The following is a 22,803-nucleotide window of genomic DNA, read 5'->3' as shown; positions in this document are numbered from 1 at the left end:
ATTAGTTTCTCCTGAAGGGAGATTTGCCCTTGAGCAAACACAGTAGACAGCAGAATTAGATCGAACAAATACAACTTCATTCTGACTTTGGCCTTTTTCTCTTTTGCTTTCTATCAAGGACAGAAAAAAGTTGGGTTGCCTTAGCTGAATATAAGAGAGGGGGGGGTTCTTTACGGACAATTTAAAAGACCCAAATAGATTTGAGGATTTGTGTTACAGGCATCAGTGGTTTTTAACCTTCATGTCAGCTGCTCACGGACGTGACACAGATTGGAAAACACTGCTAGTTTCATTAGAAACAATCCTTCATGACCAGATAATTGGTTTTTCTAAAACCTTAAGGATGTTAAATTATTTCTTTAATCTTTTCATGTTATTTTCATAACAAGGTATTTACCACAGGAAGGACTGGTTCACCTGTGTTCACAATCACCTGCTTCCTCGATAAACTTCTGTAATTGGAAAACAACATGATCGGGGTCACAGACTTCAAATAAGAGATCGTAGATAGAATAGAATTAAGATTTTTGCAACGCCATTTAACTAGAAATACTAGAATAAAATGATTGCTGACCACCCAAAAAACTGACAGAAGTAGATGTTGGATGGCTCCCAAATTTAAAGAGTGTAATAAAATGGCACACTGGTTTCAATGTTAAGGAAGGGGGAACGATTCACAATTCTCTATGGTTAAAATCCGAATTTGTTTCGAAAAAGATCCAACGACTCGATGAGTAACTTCTACTTAAACTCCTGCACATTAAAAATATTTTTTTAATTAAGTGGAGTTTCAACTGTGCAAACAAATCCCAGAATCACCCCAGCTTGTTTGCTTTTAGCGTGTAAAAGACATTTCCAATCTTGACTACATGAATAAAAAAAATTAAAAAAGGAATAATAATCTCCACTTCCTTTTTTTGGTGAGGGGTTTTACTGAAATTATGCAGCATATATGTTAGCATAGATTAAAAGAACATCTATTATAAAAGAAATATTTGTATACATGTCAAATTCAATCATAACCATGTAATAATAAGGAAGTTCAGGAACATGGAATAGTCGTTCTTCATGGTTTTGGTATGTTTTCCTACTTCAGACCTTATAAGCCACTATATCACCCTCCTTAATAAAATATTTTACTTTACCTCTACCTTTACAGTCTCTGATTGGCTGGACGCACCCAGCAATCAAGGGGGTAATGGTAAAAAAAGCAGTATGGTGGCCCTTGAGGTGTGGAGTTTCAATCCCTTTTCAATTCCAATCTGAAACCGTTTTGCTGCATAATAGGATTCATCTCATAATATGTTTACTACTCATTTTTCCTCATTTAAAAAGAAATGATCTAAATTTCTTAAATGTACTTCTCTCTGTGGAGTTTACTCTCTTTCTCTAGACTCCCACAAATGAAAAAAATTTCCTCTAACCTCAAAAAGCTTTTTGTCGTCTGCTGTTCATGTCTGTGTGTGTTTTTCCCCTCTGGCTCCTCTTTCTGTTTCTTCATAGTCTTCCCTTACATGCCCTCTTCCAGTGGGTTTGCCGTCTCCCTCAGAGGTCACAGGGTGACCTCATCCGTCTGCGTCTCCACCCTCCCAAAGGGATGAAGTCATTGTCCTCCCTCAAACACAGACAGGGTTCGGCTGGTGTGAGAGCAGCCTGACCAGCCCTCGGGGCCTCTTTGACCTCTGACCTGACCCGCCGGTCACTGTGCAACAGTAAATGGAGACGTCCAGTGCTTTGAAGATGTTCAAAGTTTCCAGATGCAGCATTTAAGGAGCTAAGAATAGAAAATAACCAAATTTGGAGGCCAAATGTTTGTGTTTGAGCGCCTTACTGTGTGTTTGGGTTTGTTCATTTTCAGCGTGTTTGGGTGTCTGGCTAAGTGGAATGTCTCGTGATAGTTTTGACATGCTGCACTTGGAACAAAACTGCCTTGACAAAATAAAAAAAGGGCAAAGGCACGGTGAGCAAAAGCTAAGAGTGGAAGGATTCAAACACGCAAATCTCAAAAGGATCCTTGTTGGGAACCTCCATGTGCACAGTCGGCAGGGCTCCTGATTTGCTTTATGGAAGTCGTGTACCAGAAGAATTGAAGCCCCTGGTTCCAACTTAAGGGGGAAAATAGTTTTTTTATGTAAATATGAAAAGATGAAATCAAACTTTATTTTTAAAGAACTTTTCATACAACAGTAACGCAAAGTGCTTTACAGGCTTAAAACAATTTAAAAAAAGAAATTGCCCTAAATTCTCCCAACCTCCACACCTAATGAAACATAAAAACTCAAATTAGAAATGGAAATGGAAGCCAAAGTGGGAACTGTCCACATCACCCCCCCAGTCATGATTGCAGATCCCGAAACGACTCCCTATGGTTCCATCTTAAGCTACGTACACACCAGGCACAGATGCTGAACGCGCTTCTAGCAAAGAGTGTTGACACCAGACTGTCGCTACCCGATTTGAGCGCATGGACTCACAGTTGGTGTAAAATGTTGGAATCTTGCTCCAGGCTTTTTCTTTCACAGCTCTATTCCGATAAATGAAAGAAGTGGTGTCACAAATTTCTGTCCGGGCACAAGCCGCAAATATTAATTTCTCTTTGATTTTAAAACATTTGCCCCTTCCATGAATTAAAGGGACGTTTGAGTTCAAGTTCAACCTGGTTTATCTTTGAAAACGCGTTCAGTGGCCGTGTGTTTGCATAAAGCCCGAAAATGGTCTTAAAAAACTTGCGTAGCGACGTGTGAACATTAGAGTTCTGAACGCTGAAGCCTGAAACGCACATTTACAGACGTTTACATAGACTTTTCATGGGGAATCCTCGCTTAAACACGCGTTGCATGGCATGAGTCATTTCTTCAGTTTGCTGACTAATCTCCTGTACTTTCTTTCCTTTTAAGTTCTTGCAACTAAGATTTTGGCTTTCAAATCAAGTATTCTCTTGCATCTGCCCAAAATCTATCTCTTTGTTCAAGGTATTGCTTTGTGTTGTGTGGCACTAATGTCCAACATACAAGTCAATTGTTTAAAAAGTGCCTTTCTTGGGTCTCTGGTCGGTCAAGAAGCCTCAAAACTTCTGCTGCAATTGGCGGAGGTTTGGCTTTGAAGCTGGCAGGGACGCCTTCAAAGCCAAAGGAAAACAATGGAGAGGCAGAGGAGTGTTGTAGTAGAGGCGCAGGCAGAGTGTGGATTATAGGTTCTTGTGTCTTCTTTCACTGGTCGCTCGCTGTGGTATGTACTAATTACAGCCTGAGAGCGGCTCGCTGCCCAAGCGCAGACATGCTGACCGACTGGAGGGCCCGGGGAGCCGCACACACAAACGCATTGACTGCAGAAGCACGCTTCCACACTGCTGTCCTCAGCACCGTTTGCTCACTCATTCACTGTCAGAGCTCTGACGGCACCTATTCGCCTCAGACTTTGATACGGAGTCTGTGGATTCCTCAGGAATGTTCTTATCCGTGTTTCTTTGGTGCAGCGTTGGTGACCTTCTCTACTAAACCCTGCAATTATATGCTTTTTCCTCCCGGTTATGTTTGATTTAGTCGTCGCCTATTAGTTTATCTGAATTGGATGACTAAAAAATGATCCATATATATCCTTTTTCTGCTGATAACATAACTCTGCTTATGTATTAAACATAAGCAGAGTTATGTATTGACATATGCTGGTTACATCAACCGGCAGCTGCTCTGAAAAGGCTCTAAAGTCTAAAGTGTAAGCTTTTATTTTGTTATTTTTACCTATACCGTTGTAGTAAATTTGCTGGGAACACAAGTGAAATAGTTTTCTTCTGCATACATGAAGGAAATTTAAGATAGATCCAAAAATATAGGAAATACAAGTTTACGTTTTTCTATGTTAAAGTAACAATAAAGGTTTATCCAAAACCTCAAATGTAGGGGAATAAATGGCTTAAAGACAGCCATGCGGCCAATTGTACACATCAATTTAATTGTTTGCCTGTTTTCCTCCAATTTAGAGCAGTTTCCTTGTCTAGTGAAATATTCCAGCTCCTCTGTCGTTAAATTGGGAATTGTGTTATTTCTCCACTACAGCATGGCGTGTGGGGGGTTCAATATTCCATCAAACACTTGCATCATGTAGCTTCTGCTCTCTGGTGTCCTTCATCTTTATTTTAAAATCCTGATTTCTCTGTCTTGTGTTTCTCCGTTTCCATGTCAACGCCAGCAGGACAGCTTCACAGTGGAAGGAGAGGACCTCAAACATGACTTTGAGCGGCTGCAGCTGGCCATGGAGATGGTCGGCTTCCTGCCTGCCACACGCAAACAGTAAGAATACATTAGTTGAAGTGCTCGGCTCCAAAGTTTTTACAGAATTACAGAATGTAGATCTCCTGTGATGTTCTAGCTAGTCTCAACTCTGCTTTTAAAGGCCAACTCCGATGAAAATGGCATTTTTGGAGTTTTTACCATGTTCGTGTGGCATTTTTCTGATGATGGAAGAGAGTCAAACTAAAATTAAGCCTGAAATAGCCTTAATGGGTATTTCTTTATTCAAGTTTTGAATTGGGAGCAGACAAAAAAAATGCCATCTGGAAAAGCTTTTAGGTGTGATGTAGCAAATACGCTTGGCGGGATCACAAGTTCCCTTCTCTGAGCTCTCAGCAACAGGGAGGAGAAAGGGGCCTGCCCACAATTTGGAGGCAAATTTGTAATAACCTACTGCAGAAAAATGACATCTTTTTTTTCCATTTGTCCCCAATACGACAAAATTATACTTAAAAGACCACCTGGAACGCTTTAATAATTGATTATAAGATGTTTGGAGTGGAACTTGAAATGGATAACTCTGAAAGATGCTGCTAAACCTGAAAGGAATTTGTTTCTTTGTTTTCTTTGTCAGGATTTTTTCCCTGCTGTCAGCCATCCTCCACTTGGGAAACATCCGTTACAAGAAGAAGGCTTACCGGGACGACTCCGTCGACATCTGTAACCCAGAGGTCCTGCCCATCGTGTCAGAGCTGCTCGAGGTAAGCTCCTCTCTGTGCTTCATTCCTACGTTCTGGACTTCCAAGTTTAACTTTGTTATTGCTCCTTTATTCCAACAGGAAAGAGTCATCTAGAAATTGCACAAAGACTTAAAACACATCAAACTACTTTACATTCTTAAATTCTTTGATGAATCATTTTTTTGGTGGTCTTTAATTGAATCCATCAGTGATTCACAGAGCGCACATCAAACACAGATGTTCATCTTTTAGTAAGGGATAATGCCCAACGAGGTGCTCATTATCCTAAATTAATGGATGATGCAGAGGTTGCTTTTGGAAAGTCCATGCATTTCTAATAATACACACCTTGAAGGCCATTATCCCGCTTATTTCACAGTCACTTACAAAAGAAATGACTATTAAATCAGTTATTAGTACCTAAACCCTGTTATTTTTTAGGTTTCAATCCCTTTTCACAAAACGCAGACTATTTGATTCGCGATCCAACGTGTTGTCATGGTAACGGCTCCAGAGCCAGCACCGACCTCACTCTGCTGCAGGGGAAGAAAGTGGTATATATGTCATGTTAATTGATACAAAGCATGATTTCAGAGGGAAAATTAATCTATTTGTTTCAAAGAATCAAAGTCCACAAGTAGTTTCCTAGATCAATGTCATTGTTAGAAATATCTATCATCTTGATCAATAAATGTGTATCAGCAAACTATTTCTCTCATTATTTAATAATAACAATATTGATTTACTCTTTATCAAGCAAAAAGGTAAGTAAGAATGAAAGACAGACAACAAACTATTTCAAATTCAAGGTAAAATTGCCGTTGATGGTAACATCTAATAGAGACACTGTCATGTCCGTCATGGGGACATTTGAAGGACAGAGATCTTTTTTAACTCTCTTGTTGTTGTGATAAACTGTAGATTAATTGTCCACCTATGTTCCAAGTTTGTGTTGCTCCAGTCACCGACTGGCATTCAGCTCTCCGCAAAAATATAGAACATTGAGGCTATGTGGCCAGAACCTCTTTTTTTAGTGTGCATAGGGAGCCGGTTTAGCTCGTGCTGGTTTGCGGCGCCTTCCGTCCGTGAAACCAGGGTTCGAATCCGGGCTGCTCCCTGTTCCCTTCTCTACTTCTGTGTCGGTCCCAAGCCCGGTTGCTTTGAGAGGGTTGCGTCAGGAAGGGCATTCGGCGTAAAACATTGCCAAGTTTACCATGCGACTCGTTTGCTGTGGCGACCCCTGATGGGAAAAGCCGAAAGGGAAACAACATAATCACTTTTTAATGGACACCCTGCAGCCAATCAGAATCAAGTATTCAACTGGACCCTGGTATTATTTCTACTTTAAAGTTCAAATAAAGCCTTGTTGTTTACTTCTGTACATCTTTAAATACTCTTTCTTTTTTGTCCAAATCATAACTAAAGGATGTTTTGTCATGGTAACTGTGGAGGATTCTTCCTAATCATTGTTGTGTCGTTCCTGACTTTTTATCTGTCCACAGGCTGCAAACAGACATGGAAAAAACATTCGATGTCATGGGTCACGCAGTGTTTACAGGTTCATTTCTGCTGCATTCAGGTTCTTTACAAAAAAGGGGAGACCACACACGCACACATAGACGCGAGGACAGCTCAAACTCTGCTCCACTGCTCTCATTTACCTCTGTTCTTGAGAAAATATGTCACCTCTCAGTCCCTTCTGCAAACTGTGGCAGTCATCGCGACGCGGCAAAACAACGTCCACGGCGTGCCGGCCACTCCTGTCAACAGCGACCGGGGATTGTTATGACTGGAGAGCCTGCAGGGTTCTCCTCTGACATCCAGTCGGTTCTCTCCCACTCCCCAGGGAGACGTGGAGTGGCGGTGACATGAGTAGGGCCGCATGCTTGAGGGTCGGGGCTCGAACTTGAAGTTTATTTGGATGTCTGTCTGTTTGCTGGCACAGAGGCAACTGCCCTGGGACAGGACACAATCTAGATACGCAGAAGAAGTCCTACCTAACCACAATGTGATTGAAACAAAAAGGTAGTAATAGTTTTTAATCATAGATAACCAACAATATTCAATGAAGGATTAGTCTAAAACATGACCCCCATGCAGGCAAATGTTGGGTTCATGCAGATCTCTGTCTTAAATCAGACTTTCTCTGCAAAAATCATTGGTTTTGTCATTCTAGGTTTTAAACTAAGTTGAAAAGACAAAGTTGTTATCCGGGCCGAACCATGATTTATTCTTTTGGTCACAAAGTTCCTTGATCCACACAAATGTTTACATCTGACAGGAGCCAATAAAGCCTCTCAGTAAGTTTCACTGCTGAAGTTTGTGTTTGGTTTAGGATTTCTGATGGAAACTGTTCAGCAGTCATTCAGTTTGTGTCATGTTTTGCTGAAAGTAGAAGAATAAAAAAAGCCTTAAGTGCACCAACTTTTCTGCAACACAGGAATGTAAAGACCGTAGTCCACGAGTGTGAATGGAAATGAAACTGACTAGGACTTCCTGTTTCCTGTGGAGGTGTAACTGGATGAGGAAGTGGTGCTTTGTGGAGCTGATGGATGGTTGACAGATGTGATCCTCTGGAGGTTTGGGGCTGAATCCAGATTTCTATTCGAACTGGAAACAAGTCTACTTGAAGCAGTTCTTGTGCGAAATTCTACTAAAGATTTGAATAGTTGACCGTTTTCTATTCTATAAATCCTGGAATCTATAAAACTGAAATCTGAACGAATGTTCTGAGAAAGTGGGGGTTGACTTTGAAAAGCATCACTGACTACTTTACCACGTTTGTGTATTATGCTGTTGGATCATAGCAGGATGGCAAGCCTGTTACTAAGCAACCAAAACATGGAAATGTTCAGGCTAAAAACCAATCACCATGCAGCAAAATAGGCTTTGCTCCTCCATGAGGGATTACCAAGCGGTGTGAAATGAAGTCTGATTAAGCCCCACCCAAACACACACCAACTCATACACGCCGTTAGCCTTACCCCTCCTCCCATTTGTGTCAAGCCTTTACAAAGGCATAAATAAACTCGTAATGGTATTACCCTTAACATTAGCAGCCTGGTTTTCCTATAAAGACGATAGGCAGTCACTCAAAGATGTGTTCTAAACAACAGTGTGTTACTTAGCAGCTGCTCAACCCACTCCTGTAATCCCTGCAGATAGAGGAGGTGTGTGACATCTGCTTCTCCCAGTGTGGCCCCCGTCATTGGGGTGAAGTTTGCCACAGGCCACATAGAAATGTGCCTGCTGAATGTTTGATAAATGAAGCGGTTATAATCTCCAACACTGTTTTAGGTCAAATCCTCCATCGTGGTTTCCGGTCTTTTCTATATCCCATCATCCCAGTGCAGTCTGCTGATAAAAGCGTCAACAGATACGTCGGATAAGGAGAAACGTCTGTATTTGTTCATCTGCTGATTCAACTCTCATTGTATCAAAGCTGTTTAAGATGAGGCATTCAAACTAATTTTAGAGAGATTTCTCCTGCAATGTTTTAAATTTAGGCACCAAGTTGTGACAACAAAAGGTAACGCCATCAGGCTCCCAGTATAATTTATAATTTCAACTCTGAGACGAGGTAAAGCAGAAGCTGTCAGACAGATGAACGTTTTTGATGTGAGGAAAATTCCTGACACACTGATTATAGAGCACCTTAATGAAAAACATGCAGGGTAATTGGAAAATATGAACTAATAGGATTACAATTTCCTCTGTGGGTGTGAACAGTCAAAATCAAATCAGCTGTTAGTCTGACTGGATTAGAGCTCCAACATCCCACCTCGTATTTCTATTGACCTAGAACTAAAACACAGGCAGCCATGGTGCATAGGCCGAGTGGTCATGGATTTTTCCATATTCACATATAATTAACCACCAAACCAAAATTTGTTAAGTGATTTGGGTTCAGTCAGTTGATGAATTGTGTTGAATTGTGAATTGTGTTGCTTGCAGCTTGATCAGAGCGTAGTTTGTGTGGACATACATGTACAACCAAATACATGCAGCATTTGCACGGCCAGTAAGGAGCCAGTGCAAGCATCCCTCTAATGACTAGAGTGCGGTGTTAGGGAACTGTATGACAGCAGCACTCCTACATCATAAGTGTGTGTAACCTACATTATTCTTACGAATACCACATGCACAACAACGATGTGTTCCATTTTCATTATTTCCCTTAAGGTGGCCACATGAGCATTGAGGGAACTGCAAGACACACCTGTGCTACCTTTAGGATACAGCCACTCATGTCTACGACCCTCCACGGTCTGGAAAACCCAAAAACTTGTAGCATACGACTAAGGCATACCTTTTGGTGTAAATTCTAATTTTACCTTTTAAATAAATCAGTTTTACAGTTTATCTCATAGGTTCAGACAGACTCAGCAAGTTTTTACTATATTTGGATTCAGTTTACATTCAAATGAATGCTCATATGTTGTCAGCAAGACTTCGCTTGTCCAAAGTGGTTGTATTTAATGCAATGTAAATTTGTTCAAAGGGTGAGCTACCAACAATCATGAGTAAAATGCTCACTTTCTAGATTATGACCTGGAAGCTTTTGGCATTTTGGCTCCTTCACAACCTGTTCAAGATCTTTTTCTTTTTTTTTTTTCTTCACAGGTAAAAGAGGAAATGCTGCTCGAAGCCCTGACAACCAGGAAGACGGTGACTGTCGGAGAGAGACTCATCGTGCCCTACAAACTGGCAGAGGTGACTTTTTGTCAGACACTTTCATTTGTGCTCCGTACCAGGTCACGACAACTGTATCTCCATCTCTGCTCGTTCGGACAGATCTCCTGACTGCAGCGATGTCAGAGGAGGTTCGTCACTGTGGGATACCATACTTAATGTCTTCGGACTTGTGTGTTGTAGAGGAATGGGACTCATGTAGATCACCACTGGGCCTCCCATGCAGTTTTGTATTGGAGAGTGTCAGCTGTGGTGGAAGTTGTGTGTTTGTGTGTACATACTTTGGAGTCTGCCCCGGGAGTTTGTTGTGGCATTCCCCTAGCCCCCTCCTCTTCAGTCTAAGTCTTTCTTGATGGAGGTCCCTTCCTCTGCAACTTCCTGTTTCCTGTGTAGTCAAACAACAATAGTGTTGTTTAGCTCAGTCCATAATGCCCTCTGGACTTTCAGTCTGTGAAATAGCCTCCTTGGGTTCTTTGGTTGACCTAATTTAGCTCCACTGGCGAGCGCTGGAGTTGGATCATGCAGTTATTTCCCTCTTCCTCCCCAAAGCCTTCTATGAATCTGCAGAAACTCCATCTGGGTTTGCGTGGTCTTGTGTTTGAAGAAGAATGTTGTACATGGACTGCTCAGAGGGCAGCTCAGCTTCAAGTTTTTTTGTTCCAGCAATGGATGCTCCCACTCTCCCACACCCCCTTTTTTCAAGTCATGTGGTTTAGTCTTAGGAATGTACCACCTCCACTGGAACATACACTTTAGAGGCCAGAAACCAAATTCGTGTTCAGTCTGTTTGTTTCCGTCTCTTTTTCCTGCAGACACATGCCTGGGTTCCCGGTTTCAAAACAGCAAAAAAGAGGCTCAGACGTTGTGATCAGAAATATAATCCTGGCTGCTGCTCTGATGAACTCAGTCCTGCTGGACTCTGTTGACACAAAGGTCCTTCTGGCGTCCTCAATGGAGCCTCATCTTACTGCCTGCAGGCTGTGAAAGCCTGCATTATTTAGAGAGGAGGTAAAAATACAAGTATAAAAATAAAGATAAACTCCCCCAAAACAGCTGACCGTGTAGATGTAGCAAAACATTAAACCATTGCACTAAATAGAATCTATCTTGAAGAAGCTAGACTTGCTAAACTGATTTAACTGTATAAACAATGTTATTTCTGTTCCAGACTCTAATAAACTGCAGAAGGCTCCTACAAGACAACATATTCTTCTTTAAATCTAGATTATTTGTATAAATCAAATGGGCTATGATGTACTTTTATTGCTTTTAAATTTGAAAACGAATCAACAGTTTAAAAGAAAATGGAAGCATAATCAACAAGTTAGCTGGAACCTAGCAGCATGCTGCCTAAAATCTTCATTTTAGGCAAATTTCATCATTTTCTTTACAGTATAAATTTTTGAATAGATACTTAAACTGAAGAAAAAATATATAGTTTTATGGTGCAGCAACTATTTGACAAATAATTTAATGATTCTTAGGGCCCGTAGACTACTATAGTGAAATAAACAGCTATTATTCAGTCATTCTATTTGTCAGAATAACCATTCATACTCTGATATCTTTTTATGAACAATTTCCTTTTTTTTTTACATTATATTTTTGAATTGAATAATCACAGCAGTTAATTGACAGGTTCTCGGAGCCCGCGTTCAGTAGAAGGGGTGTGGCCTTCTAACATACTCACTCCTGATTGGAGGGAGTGGTTGCCATAGAAATGTAGACTCAGACCAGATCTCACTAATCACTGCTTACTTACCGTGTTGTTCACATATGGCAATGGCGTGTCCTGGAAAAATGGAAACTGAATTAACTTAATTTTGTTGGAACTGGAAGGAAGTCATTTTCTATGGGTGATGTCACACTCGCTCAGTCCAGTCCCCCTTTCCCCTCCCTGATGCTGAGAGCTCTCTGTTGACATGCTCTCCGAGCTTACAGCCCGTCACACCTCCAACCTAACATTAGCGGTGCAACAAAAATACTCAGTAATATTGGAGCTATGCAGGCGTACAGTTTTGATCCAGAAGTCAGCTCAGAGAAGGAAAACAAAGACGTTCATGGATCTATTTGTCTGCAAGTGGATATATCCGAATATAGCAGGGAGCTTGTGGCCCCCCCAGTGTAAGGGCCCCGCCCTTATAGACTTGTATTACATCTGAACCTCACTGTAATGATTATAACCATCCAGCAACTTGTTGCTTTATGCTGCTTCATGGTTTCCCCCCCCTTTCTATAATCACCCTCCTATCCCCCCCTCTCTAACATCTCTCTCTCTTCTTCCCTCCTTTCCTTTTCCGTCCGGTCCACCACAAAAGATTTTCAAATATGACTAAAATAAATAAAGTTTGGCCTCAATTACAAAAGGGGTTTGTTCAGACATACCTCTGGTTTGTCAGAAGATTAATAACCCCTGTTGTTAAAGTAAAATATATCCAACACAAGAGGCCTTCAGCTCTCATCTGTTTGCCCAGCTGTTGGACAGGACAAGTTAAAAAAAAAGCTGCTATATTAATTCACCGCCAACATTACACATGACTTCAGAACATTAGAATTTTACTCAAATTGACGTGCAGAATCTGAATTTGGTGGTTTTCCTCTGAGAATGAATCGTGTTTTCTTTCCTTGTCATCAAAGCATTTGTCATCTCACTGCTGGAAGTCTGTGATTTCTCTGCCAATCAGGCTGCATGTTTGTCTTTAGCACAGCAGAGCATCGCTGCTAATGGAAGAGACGGTTCCCAGACGAGACGACCGCTTTGATTACCTGAATGAGGCTTACCTGCTGTGACATTACTCTGCCTCACCTCCTCCGTTTCTCTTTAGTCACTGGAACCTTCTTTGTGGAGGAGTTGTTTAATATCTGGTTTCTCCAAAAGCACCTCAAGATCTGAATCTCTGATGTCTGTTATATGTGGAGGAAGTGAAAATATGACTTAGGATGCAGTCTGAATCTGGTGGCTACCCGGTGTTTGGATGAATGACGCTTTGGCGTGGGGGTTGAAATCTCTTAACCTCGCTGCGCTTGAGTCCTGCTTCAACAGCTTGGTCTTCATTCTAGTTGGAAGACTGTGTTAAACTCAGAGCTGAAGTCCAAAAACAGCAGCCCAGCAGATGGTTCAGGCTGTTCCAGATGAGACGTGGTAATGCTTACGATGTCCTCAGCTAACCCTTTACTGTGTGTTGCAGCTAAGAGCTTTCCTTTTCGCGCAGAAATGGTGGCAGTTGATTTGAGCTAATTGGGTAAAGTGCTCTTTGATGGGAAGAACTTAAATACCCCGTAAGCTTGTTAGAACTGCCCTGTGGTGGTAACACATCTCTGACATTTCCTCTGCTGACCATAAGCTCCACTCCTAAAGGCCTTTTTCTCAGCAGTTTGATGTCTTCCTTCAGCTTTGACATGTCGGTATGTTGTAGAGTGCTGTTGCCAGCTTTGAAGGATTAACAGATGTTTGACTTTAACAATTTTGAAGGAAAAACACTTGTCAGTTTTGACAGGAATCATAAAGCCTGTGTCTAAAGTAAAGTTGTACTTACATTATTTTCAGACTATGGCCATTGAATTCTTTATCCTTTGTAACTTTTGAACAACTCAGCCAAAGCCAGCGCTGCTTCTTCTGCTTTGCTGTCAGTTTCAAATAGTGATGCACACACCTACAGCGCCCGCTAGTGGTTCTAAGTGGGAAAATATCAAATGCATGAGCCGTTTTTATTTATTTTTTTAAATTTCATACAAGTTGCACTCGGGTACAAGTGGCAGCCCTGGCCAAACTATCCAAAAAAAAATAATACAGTATTTTTTGTTTTTACAGCTTTTAGTGGAGAGGTCTAATGAGCACACTACAGTCTCACATCAGCTCACACCACTTCTTCATCTTTTTCAAGATGCATAGCTTTGCCAGCTTTTTTTCTTTTGCTCTTTGAATTACCGAACCTCAGAAGTCTTCTTCTTTAGAAACATTATTATTTTTAGAATTGTTTTGGGAAGATAATTCTGGTTAGGCTCAGGTGAAATGTTTGGAGCTGGCTATATGTCACTTTAATCTTTATAAAAACTACTCTACAAGGAGAGGCTGAAGTTTGTTTTTCTCATTTCCATTCTTCTCCTCTGTATTGAGCCAAAACAATCAAATCGGTCCTTTTTCAGATAAAGCAGGGCACAGACACATAAACTGTAGAAAGTGAAGGTCTGCCTCTGAATGACTGAAGGCCGTGGGAGAGAGTCAAGGCCACCAATAGAATCCATAACCTGCCTGTTTTTATACTATCAAAATTGTAAAGAAAAAAAGGACCTGGCAACTGTTTCTGTCTCTTCTCAGAAATGATCTCTTCCTACTTGGATAAGAAGGTTTGAGAAAGTGTGCTGGGCAGCTGTCCCATCCACCCACAGTAGTGTTGGGGAGGGTTTAAGAGAGCTGTCTGACCAAATGAACCCTAGTTCGCCTGCTGCACTCAGGCTGCTACTTCCCTGCTTTTAGCTAGAAATGAGCTGAATTGACTAAACAGAGCAGATCAAATGTTTGGTCACAAAATCGGAAATAAATCCTTTAGAAGCACATTCAATGTTATCCACTGATAACGCTGCACACATTAGACATTTAATCTTTTAAACTGGCTCGACTCATTGTAAGCTAGTGCTTGAGGTAGATTATGGCCGTTTTCTGCTGTTTTGTTTTTCCTTTCAAATCTATATTTTCAATTTTTTTCAGTCTGTCTTGTTCTTTTGTTCATAGACTTTACTGAAATGTTACTTAAATGTTGTTGGCTTACTCAAAAAGAGGACTTTGCAAAAGGATCCGGTTCTCCCTTAGTCACAACTGCCCTCATGGGTAAATACAGGTGCAAAAGGTGTGCCATCAGTAATGAGGCAGTGTGCGCATCTTACTAACGACCAAAGAGTGGCGTAAGGGCACCGGACGACAGCATCACCCGTGTGTAGCTTACATTATCCTCACGTATTACAATACACTTACGCAACAATGGTACATTCCATTTTCATGACATCCCCTAAAGTGACTGTACACGTCTCAAGGCACACCTGTACTCCCCTTAAGCCCCTCCTCTCTACTGCCCTCCATGAAACCAGACAACCCCAAGTACCCATACAAGGCTTTAGAGTGCCCCTCTCATTCATAGTGAGTTAAAGGCTATGTGTAACCTCAGTCTGCATTAGTGTGTGCTTTGGTTTTGTTCAAAGGGGATTTTGTTTTGTTATAGTAAGCCTTATGTGGTGGTCGGACTAGGACTTTTGATTACCATTTTAGGAAGAAATGATGCCTTAGCTGTGTTTAGGTCAGCATTGAGGTTTAAAACATTGATGGCTCATCTATGACAGAAGCCTTGGTACCAAAGGTTAAAAACGAAAGACATTTTCATATTTGTGAAGAAACTAGCACAATCTCTAGATGGAGAACGTTTAAACTTTTTCTACTTGGTTAGTAGAAAAGAATTACACATTTGAGTCCACAAGCAACAATGAACCATTCTATCCCACAGTGCTACCAGTTTCATAAACACCCTTCAGTTCTGAAACCTCTCATCACAGATCTCATCGGTGCCAATACCAGTCTGTGTTTGCAGCTCAGATTTGAATTTTATCAACTCCAACTTGTCCACGGGAGAGAAAATCATCCGTGTCATGATTGCAGGCATGTGTGTTTGTTATGCAGTGCAGAAATTGTCTGTGAAGATAAGGCGAGCACTCTGACGTTTTTGATGGAGTCACAGATATTCTTGACTCTACCACTTCCTTCTTCCCGATTGAAAAGCTGTAGCGGGTAAGTAAGCGTGCGTGCAGGAATCGGACATTGAAGGGGTGTTTAGAAGAGCACAAAGCTGGAGAAAGGGCCAGTAAAATGCTGTTAGACAAAGGCTGGCTTGGATCTGACGCAGACAACAACTACGTGAACTGAAACGTGCAGATTGACACTTTGTGCGGAAATCCAGACACACAAAGCCTCCTGCTGTGAGGAGGCTTGCAAGCCACGTTCAGTGCAAATTCACACTGGTGTCTCATACCCCCTGTGGTTTTCAAGAGGAGAGAAAATACAGAGGGACAGGCTTATAATTACAAACACTGGTTTAACACAAGCTGCACTGCAGAAGCCTGTGATAAAACGCTGCTAATGATGTCGTCTTTTTCTTGGGTCAGCTTCTCGCACAACATTTTCAACCCCTTTACTTCTAGCCCTGTCCCCAACCGATCCCATTATGTTCAATAATTGATTTACATGGCATAACACATGGACAATACATGCTCAGCCAGCGTGTCGCATCTGCTCTGCCAATCCAGAGAATCCGCTGAAGCGTTTCGTTTTTTTTTTTTTTTTTGCAATAAAAACACTAAAATATTCATGATGATCTTGCATAACTTTATGGCTGCAGGGGACGTCGTGCTCTCTAAAAATATCGGAACAATGAATAATGCAACAGTTGGCAGGCAGCTTTCAAAAGTGCAGTTTTGCTTCATCATGGCTGTCTGTGGCCTCAGCAGGAAGACTTTCCACGAGTTGTTTAAAGTCGGTGCTCCCACACTGAGGTTTGACGGGTTTCACACTGACTGACGAGGCCCATAACATGGATTACATGGTTTCTCCCCCCCCTTTTTTTATTTTTATAAAGCCTAACTCATGTTTTTGTAGTCGGACACAGTTTCAGACATTTCTCGGTTTATTTCATCACTTCTCTGAGGTGTTCTCGCTGTACACACAAGATTAAGTCATCTAAGAATCGGCTTTCATCTCTGATTTGATCAGATGCACTGTTCAAGCAAATAAGAGCTGCAGTCGGATAACACTAAACAGTCTTTTTTCTTATTAGTTCTATCGTTCCACCTTAGGGTTTTGGTGTACTCAGCATATTCACAAGGAGCCTACTGAGGGAAAATAAAATAAACTTGTTTCATTTTTCTCCTTATTTCTGACCCAAGACAAATAGTCCAGTCCAAAATGTGGAATAGAAGATGATTCACACAAACTCATGTTACATCAGCAAAAATATTGTTTGTTCTCTGTTCTCCAGGAGTTTAGACAGAGCTCTGCCGTAAGCAGAGGCTTCCCCTGAAGTAAGCTAACAGACTAAGTCATCCACCTAGAGAAGCAAACAAACAATGAAATAGAGAAATATGAGTCGGTGAGTGTACAACGCCGGGGCAATGCACAGGACAGACGACAACTGGATGATTAGGAATCATTGAATGTGTCTGTGGGCATTTACACACACATGTAAACAGATGCGTTTGTGTCAAAAAATGATCATTTGTAGATGAAATTCTATTTGCAGTTGCCTTCCCACACTACTATGCGACTGTAAGACGCAAAACTAAGAGAAAGGAAAAAAAGAAAATTGTTACATTTGGCTTCAAACCATACAGAAACCTTTCTTTGAGTGAGAGGACGATGGTTAAAGCTGTCCAAACCTAGTCTTCATTCACCATATCCCATTTGTTTTCCTGGTTATACTTAATCTGCTTATCACCTGGATCAGGTATGTTTCACTAAAAAGAACCTGCAGGGGCAAAACTGCTTAAAAAAGAAGCTGGACTTTGACTCTTGGGGCCTGGAGTTAAGCATCCCTGTTGAAAATACATTTAAAGGGTCTATACCATGCTACTCTTAAGCCTTTTGTAGTAAACAACATCCATGGACGTGATAATAATTACCTTTGGGACACAAAAGAACAACATTTTTATGAGTTATTTTCCAATCCAGAAGTAAGACGACTCGTTTTCTGAGACATCGCCTTTCACTTCTTGTGGGTGCCGCCCATTTCATGACGTCGGCCTCGGCGGCGTCTGCATCTCCCCCAAGAAAACAAACAACATCCCAACTTTTGCAAATATGAATGTTTATATTGTATATTGTACACATATTGTACACCAACTTGGGCCACTCTGTGTGGAGTTTGCATGTTTTCCTCGTGCATGAGCGCGTTTTCTCTGGGCGCTCTGGCTTTCTCCCAATGTCCAGAATTGAGGGTCATTTTTTTGGGCTCTAAATGTCCCTCAGGACTGAGTGTGTGGTCATGTGAAGAATTGTAAACCTGCCTTTGATAGGCTCCAGTAACCCCCACAACCCTTCACAGGATTAAGTAGGAATAATTAATTGAGTGAACATTAATAAACCAAAGGGGAAGAAATTAGTTTTAGTTGCAAGATGATGTCAGGTCTTGGTGGAAATCGATCAACTGCATGCGTTACTCTTTAATGTGACAAGTGCATCACAGTTGCACAGCTGTGTCACACACAACAGGGAGCAAATCAGCATGCATTTGTCAGAGAGGAAGATTTAAAATTTAATGTAGGGGCCAAAGGGGCAGCAAACTATTACTTTAGTGTGGATTCTTAAGGAGGTGTGTGTGGATCCTGGAAAGTTCCACTCTGATCATCTTTTGATCTATTGTTAAAGCCTTCCCAGGGGTCTTTTAATTATGATTACTGTATTTTCCAGAGTAAAGTTGTTCCGGAGTATTAGTCTCACTGTGGGGAGAAAAACACAACGCTTTATCCGCCTGGTGTAATGCTGTGTTCACACCGGACCCATTAACAATTCAAAATCACGTCCGCTTGTCCAGAAATGTGTTATAAACCAGATTCTCCTGTTGCGTGTGAGAGAAACTAGAGCTTTTAGCCTCAAGTTTAGCCTTACAAGTTTTTAGCCTCATCGTTCCATGGAAGCATCGACTGTAAATTTCATTTACAATGCAGAGAAGACACAGATGATGTTGAGAGGTCAGGGGTTTTTTTTTTTAGAGATCGTCTGTACTAGACGAGCTGCGTCTGGATGATGGCTGCTTTCAGCGGCACTTCTGTCTCTTTGTGACCCAGTTTGATGACTTGCTGTTCCATGTTATTCCAAGAAAGGAAAAATAAAAACAAGAATAATAAAGTCTCAATGCAAATGTCATCTTGATCACATTCTCCTGTTTGTTCTGGACGACCCTTCTTCTTCTGCTTTGCCGTTAGCAGCAAATACTGACGCACACCTGCTTTGCCCTCTAGTGATTGTTAGCGGGAAACAATTGAAAAAGGGCAACTGGTTGCCAGTGGGAAAATAACGAATATATGAGCCTATTTTTATTTGAAAAAAATCACAAACGGGTTACTCCTGAGTGTAAGTCGTCGATTTATAATCCAGAAAATGTTTTTTGGCAAAATAAAAAAAGCTGTGTTTACAAAACGTATTTTTTCCTGGGTGGCAGGATTTCATTAGAATTTTACCTCCGAGTTGTGGGCAAGACTGTTGGCATTTAGCAGCGCCACCCCCTCTTCCCCTCCCCGTTGCTGAGAGGAGCAGGAATCTTGTGGCCCACCCAGAATATTTTTTGTCACAATTAGGCTAAATTTCTAACTGCATTTTTTTTACATGCTTCTGATTCGCAAACATTTGAACAAAGAAATATTCAGAAATACAAATTTTAGCTTAATTTTCTGTATATTTGTCCTCCATCCTCAGAAAATGCCACAAGAACATGAAACAATTTTTATTAGAGTGGGTATTTAAGGACAAAACAAACAAGAAAATGTAAACAAATTATAAGTTAATTTAGGAATAATTTTCTGTTTAGTCACAGCCTCTGGTATATTTTTGTCAGCTTACCTTTTCCAGGTAGTCATTTACCCCCCTTAATTCCAGAAGATGACTCAGCTGGTGCAGTAGTTTCTGTGACCCTTATACCCTTCAGGCTGCAGATTTGGCATTGATCCAGTTCCAAAGAAGAACAGGAGTGATGCATTTGTCTTGTTGAAGCTGCCGCAGTTGGCAGATATTTGGTTTTTTATATGAGGACACTCCTCTACACTGGAAATACTGTTGGACTAAGAAAGTAATAAAGACTTTCTATAGAAATTGAGGTTTTTTTTTACAAATCCAGTCCTTAGTCAGACTTGAATTAAAAACTGCTTCACCTCAGGAGTTTAGTTTGTATGATGCACAAAACCTTTGTGGTGATGAGTCCAAAGTTTCTGCATTTGCTGATAGACAGATCGATCTTCAAATGGTCTGTTTTTCAATGTTTTACAGATTTTAATGCACATAAACTAAGGATATTATTTTTCCCTTTTCTTGCACAGGCGGGTTCAGTGAGAGACTCGATGGCCAAGTCGCTGTACAGCGCAATGTTTGACTGGATTGTCTTCAGGACGAACCACGCACTGCTCAACAACAAAGACCTGGAGCACAGCTCAAAGGTAGGAATAAAAACATACACAAACACCAGCCAAAACCCAGTTTCTGTGAGTTTAGTCCTTGTTTTGTCAAAAATAATGAAAATGTTTTTGGTTTTTTTTCTCTTTTAATGTAATTTTAACATCTGCCTTAAAGATTTTGTACTATGTGAGAAAAATACCCTATTTTAAACAGTAGAGCAAATGATTGGTATAGTTGCATGTTGTAGACTAACTCCACCCATTTCTATAGTGCAGATCAGGAAATGGGCATCATTTCGTGTTCCAGAGCGGCTGTAATCCTCAGCATCTTTTATCCTGATCTGCATTGTGAATGTTTTTTTCTCAACTTTCATCCTTTTTGGTGTGTGTGTGGTTGTGCATTTGTGTGTTGAATTGGCGGCTGGCAGGTTGGGCCCACTGGGAGCAACTGAAAGTGTGTGTGTGTGCATACATATGTGTGTGTATTAGGTTTTTTTGGGCCTGGCAGATGGCATCAAGTTCCTTCCAGCTCATTTTACTCCCTGTGGACTCTGAAGTCCCAACCCTCTGTGTGTGTGTGTGAGCTTATATCATATTTTGGGGAACAAAATCCTCTCTTTGGGGGGGATTTACTTCATTTTCAGCAACATAAAAGACAACCCAAGACGGTGTTTAAGTGAGCAGGGCTTCTGAATGCAGCAGGGTTGACGCCATGACACAAATCTGTGAAGTCCTTAGAAATGCTGAAGTTTATGTTGCAGTAAATGCTGAACATGTCGCTATAAATGTGCAGGCGCCTCCCACAGCACTGGCATCATCTGTCAATGTGTGTGTAGGTTGTGTCAAGGTCATTGTTGTCTTTACGTTTTAGAGCCTGTGTTTGTGTGTTTAAACAGTGGGGAGAAGTGGGAAAAGCCCTTCAGAGAAAAATAAAAAAGGCTGCTGAAAAACATTAGAATCAATTGGAAATGGCTTTTATGGTCCATCTCGTAATTAAAAGCGTCCTTCCAGTAGGTGCCCCCCTTAAGACGGTGCATATCAATGATGTATGATGACATGAATCTTAATGAGACACCAGCAGAAACACAGGCTGTAAAGACTGAAATGACAACAAAAGACACATTTCTGTGTAAAAAAAAAAGGGGCTTGGAAAGCCAAATGTCACTGCTGCTCCTTTCTGCCACAAAATTATTATTTTAATTGAATCGATGAATTCAAAATGGGGCCCAAGTCCACAATTTTTCAAAATAGAGATAAATGTTCCATGGTCTTCAAGGGAAAATCTATCTGATTGTGAGCAAAAATGTCCCAAGTCCTTTGTAATGTATTGACTTTGCTTGGCATTTAAAATGCATTGAGTATAAGAGAGGCCCAATTCCTGGACTTGGGCCTCTCTTGCATGGGTTTAGCTTTATCCCATAGATGGCACCACTAGTTATCCAATATGGCAGCACCCATGCAACAGGAGTTTGATTCAAGTGATGAGGAGATTAAGCCTAAAAGAAAACGTAATGAACAAGAATGGGCCAGAAACAAACACAAAGATTACATGCTGAAGGCAAGGAATATGCCAATACCAAAAAAGAAGTGAAAGCAGAAAGGAAAACCGGGCAACTTGGTGTAAAGGCAGCAAAGGTAAAGGATGTTCAAGGGTTGGGAAAATATCTTTCACAAGAGGCTCAACAGTTCCTCAATGACTTAAGAGTTTGTGATATTAGGGGCAATGATGAGTCTGACTTTGAAGATTAGGGTTACCTTTTTGATAACCTCTTCCATTTTAGGAGGAAAACAAATCTGACTTGCAGTTATCATGTAGCAGAAAAAGAGTTTCAATATAAACTGATCCTAAGAAGTGTTAAGAATGTGACAATTTGAAAAATGAAGATTCATGTAGATGATAAATATGTGGTTTGTCCATTTTTTTCCAGATGTTACTTCTGTTTAATTCAAGAAGGGCCCAAGTCCAGAGACTTTAGTTTGCTAGTCCTCTGAAATGATAAAAGTGAGGTGCTACATATTATAGCATTTGTAAGCTATGAACTGGTGCTAAATCTGGGTAAAGTATTAATCATTTGGTGTAGCCTCCCTTTAAACTGTGCAATTAAAATCATTTCTTGGAATAACAAACTTCTTGGATTTGGGCCCTTATTGAATTACCGATTCAATTCTAATCCCAGGTTTATTCTAACCATTGATACAAAAAAGAATGTCTGACTCTATTGATGTGTGTTTCTCCTCTTCCAGATTCTGTCTATAGGAGTCCTGGACATCTTTGGCTTTGAGGACTATGAGAACAACAGCTTTGAACAATTCTGCATTAACTTCGCCAACGAACGGCTCCAACATTATTTCAACCAGCACATCTTCAAACTGGAACAGGTAAAGCACTGAAAAAGTCCTGACTCTTCTCTTTTCTTTCTTGTTTTATCATTGCCCTTTTTTTATGTCTTTCCTGTTTTACACTTGGGTTCTTTTCTATTGGACTTTCTATGGCTGAAAGGAAAAGTTCTGCTTCTTGTCTTTCATCTTCCTGTCTTTTTCATTTCTTTGATTTTTCTGTTTTTTTTTAAATCTATTCTTTATTTATATTCTCTGGCCTTTCCTTGTCACACATGGAGAGAGGACAGGAAATATCCTCTAAAACGTCAGAGTGACGACATTCTCACACAATCTGTTCACTAACCCTAACTAAAAAACTCATGTTGTGGATGGATTGACCCAAGTAGTGAACAGTTGGAGCTGCTTTGTCCTCAAAGGGAGAACGTCTTTTAGTGTTAGACCTGTGAAAGTAAGGGGCTTCCTCCACCGGAGGGAGGCGTGTGGGCTGTACAGTCAAAATGAACGGGAAAATCACTTTGATCAAGAATTAGGGCAGAGAATGATGAGTTCTTCCTGGAAGAAACTTTAACGTAATTTTAAAAAGGAAAAGTCTAAAATACGAACCAACATAATGTTATAGGATTATTAGCGATAGATTGGGCAACGTAGACCACAATGCA

At 40.8% G+C, this 22,803-nt stretch overlaps 1 protein-coding gene across 23 annotated transcripts in view; it reads left to right on the top strand.

Moving 5' to 3' along the window:
* Window positions 1-22,803, top strand: part of LOC101159581 (unconventional myosin-IXAa) — a 135,203-nt gene that overhangs the window by 76,573 nt on the left and 35,827 nt on the right. For 16 of the 23 annotated variants that reach the window (XM_078948468.1, XM_078948463.1, XM_078948466.1 and 13 more), the window contains 5 exons: window positions 4,189-4,289; window positions 4,864-4,990; window positions 9,593-9,682; window positions 19,730-19,846; window positions 22,049-22,183. In XM_078948468.1, the coding sequence (XP_078804594.1) occupies window positions 4,189-4,289; window positions 4,864-4,990; window positions 9,593-9,682; window positions 19,730-19,846; window positions 22,049-22,183 (570 nt within the window). The remainder of the gene's footprint in view (window positions 1-4,188; window positions 4,290-4,863; window positions 4,991-9,592; window positions 9,683-19,729; window positions 19,847-22,048; window positions 22,184-22,803) is intronic. The other 7 variants (XM_023955614.2, XM_078948470.1, XM_078948465.1 and 4 more) reach the window with 1 other exon arrangement.

This window comes from Oryzias latipes, chromosome 6, assembly GCF_053564925.1.
Source record: "Oryzias latipes strain Hd-rR chromosome 6, Olatipes_Hd-rR_3.1".
NCBI classification, from domain to species: Eukaryota; Metazoa; Chordata; class Actinopteri; order Beloniformes; family Adrianichthyidae; genus Oryzias; species Oryzias latipes.
Note: the sequence above shows the minus strand (reverse complement) of the source record. Positions and strands in the feature narration are given on the sequence as shown.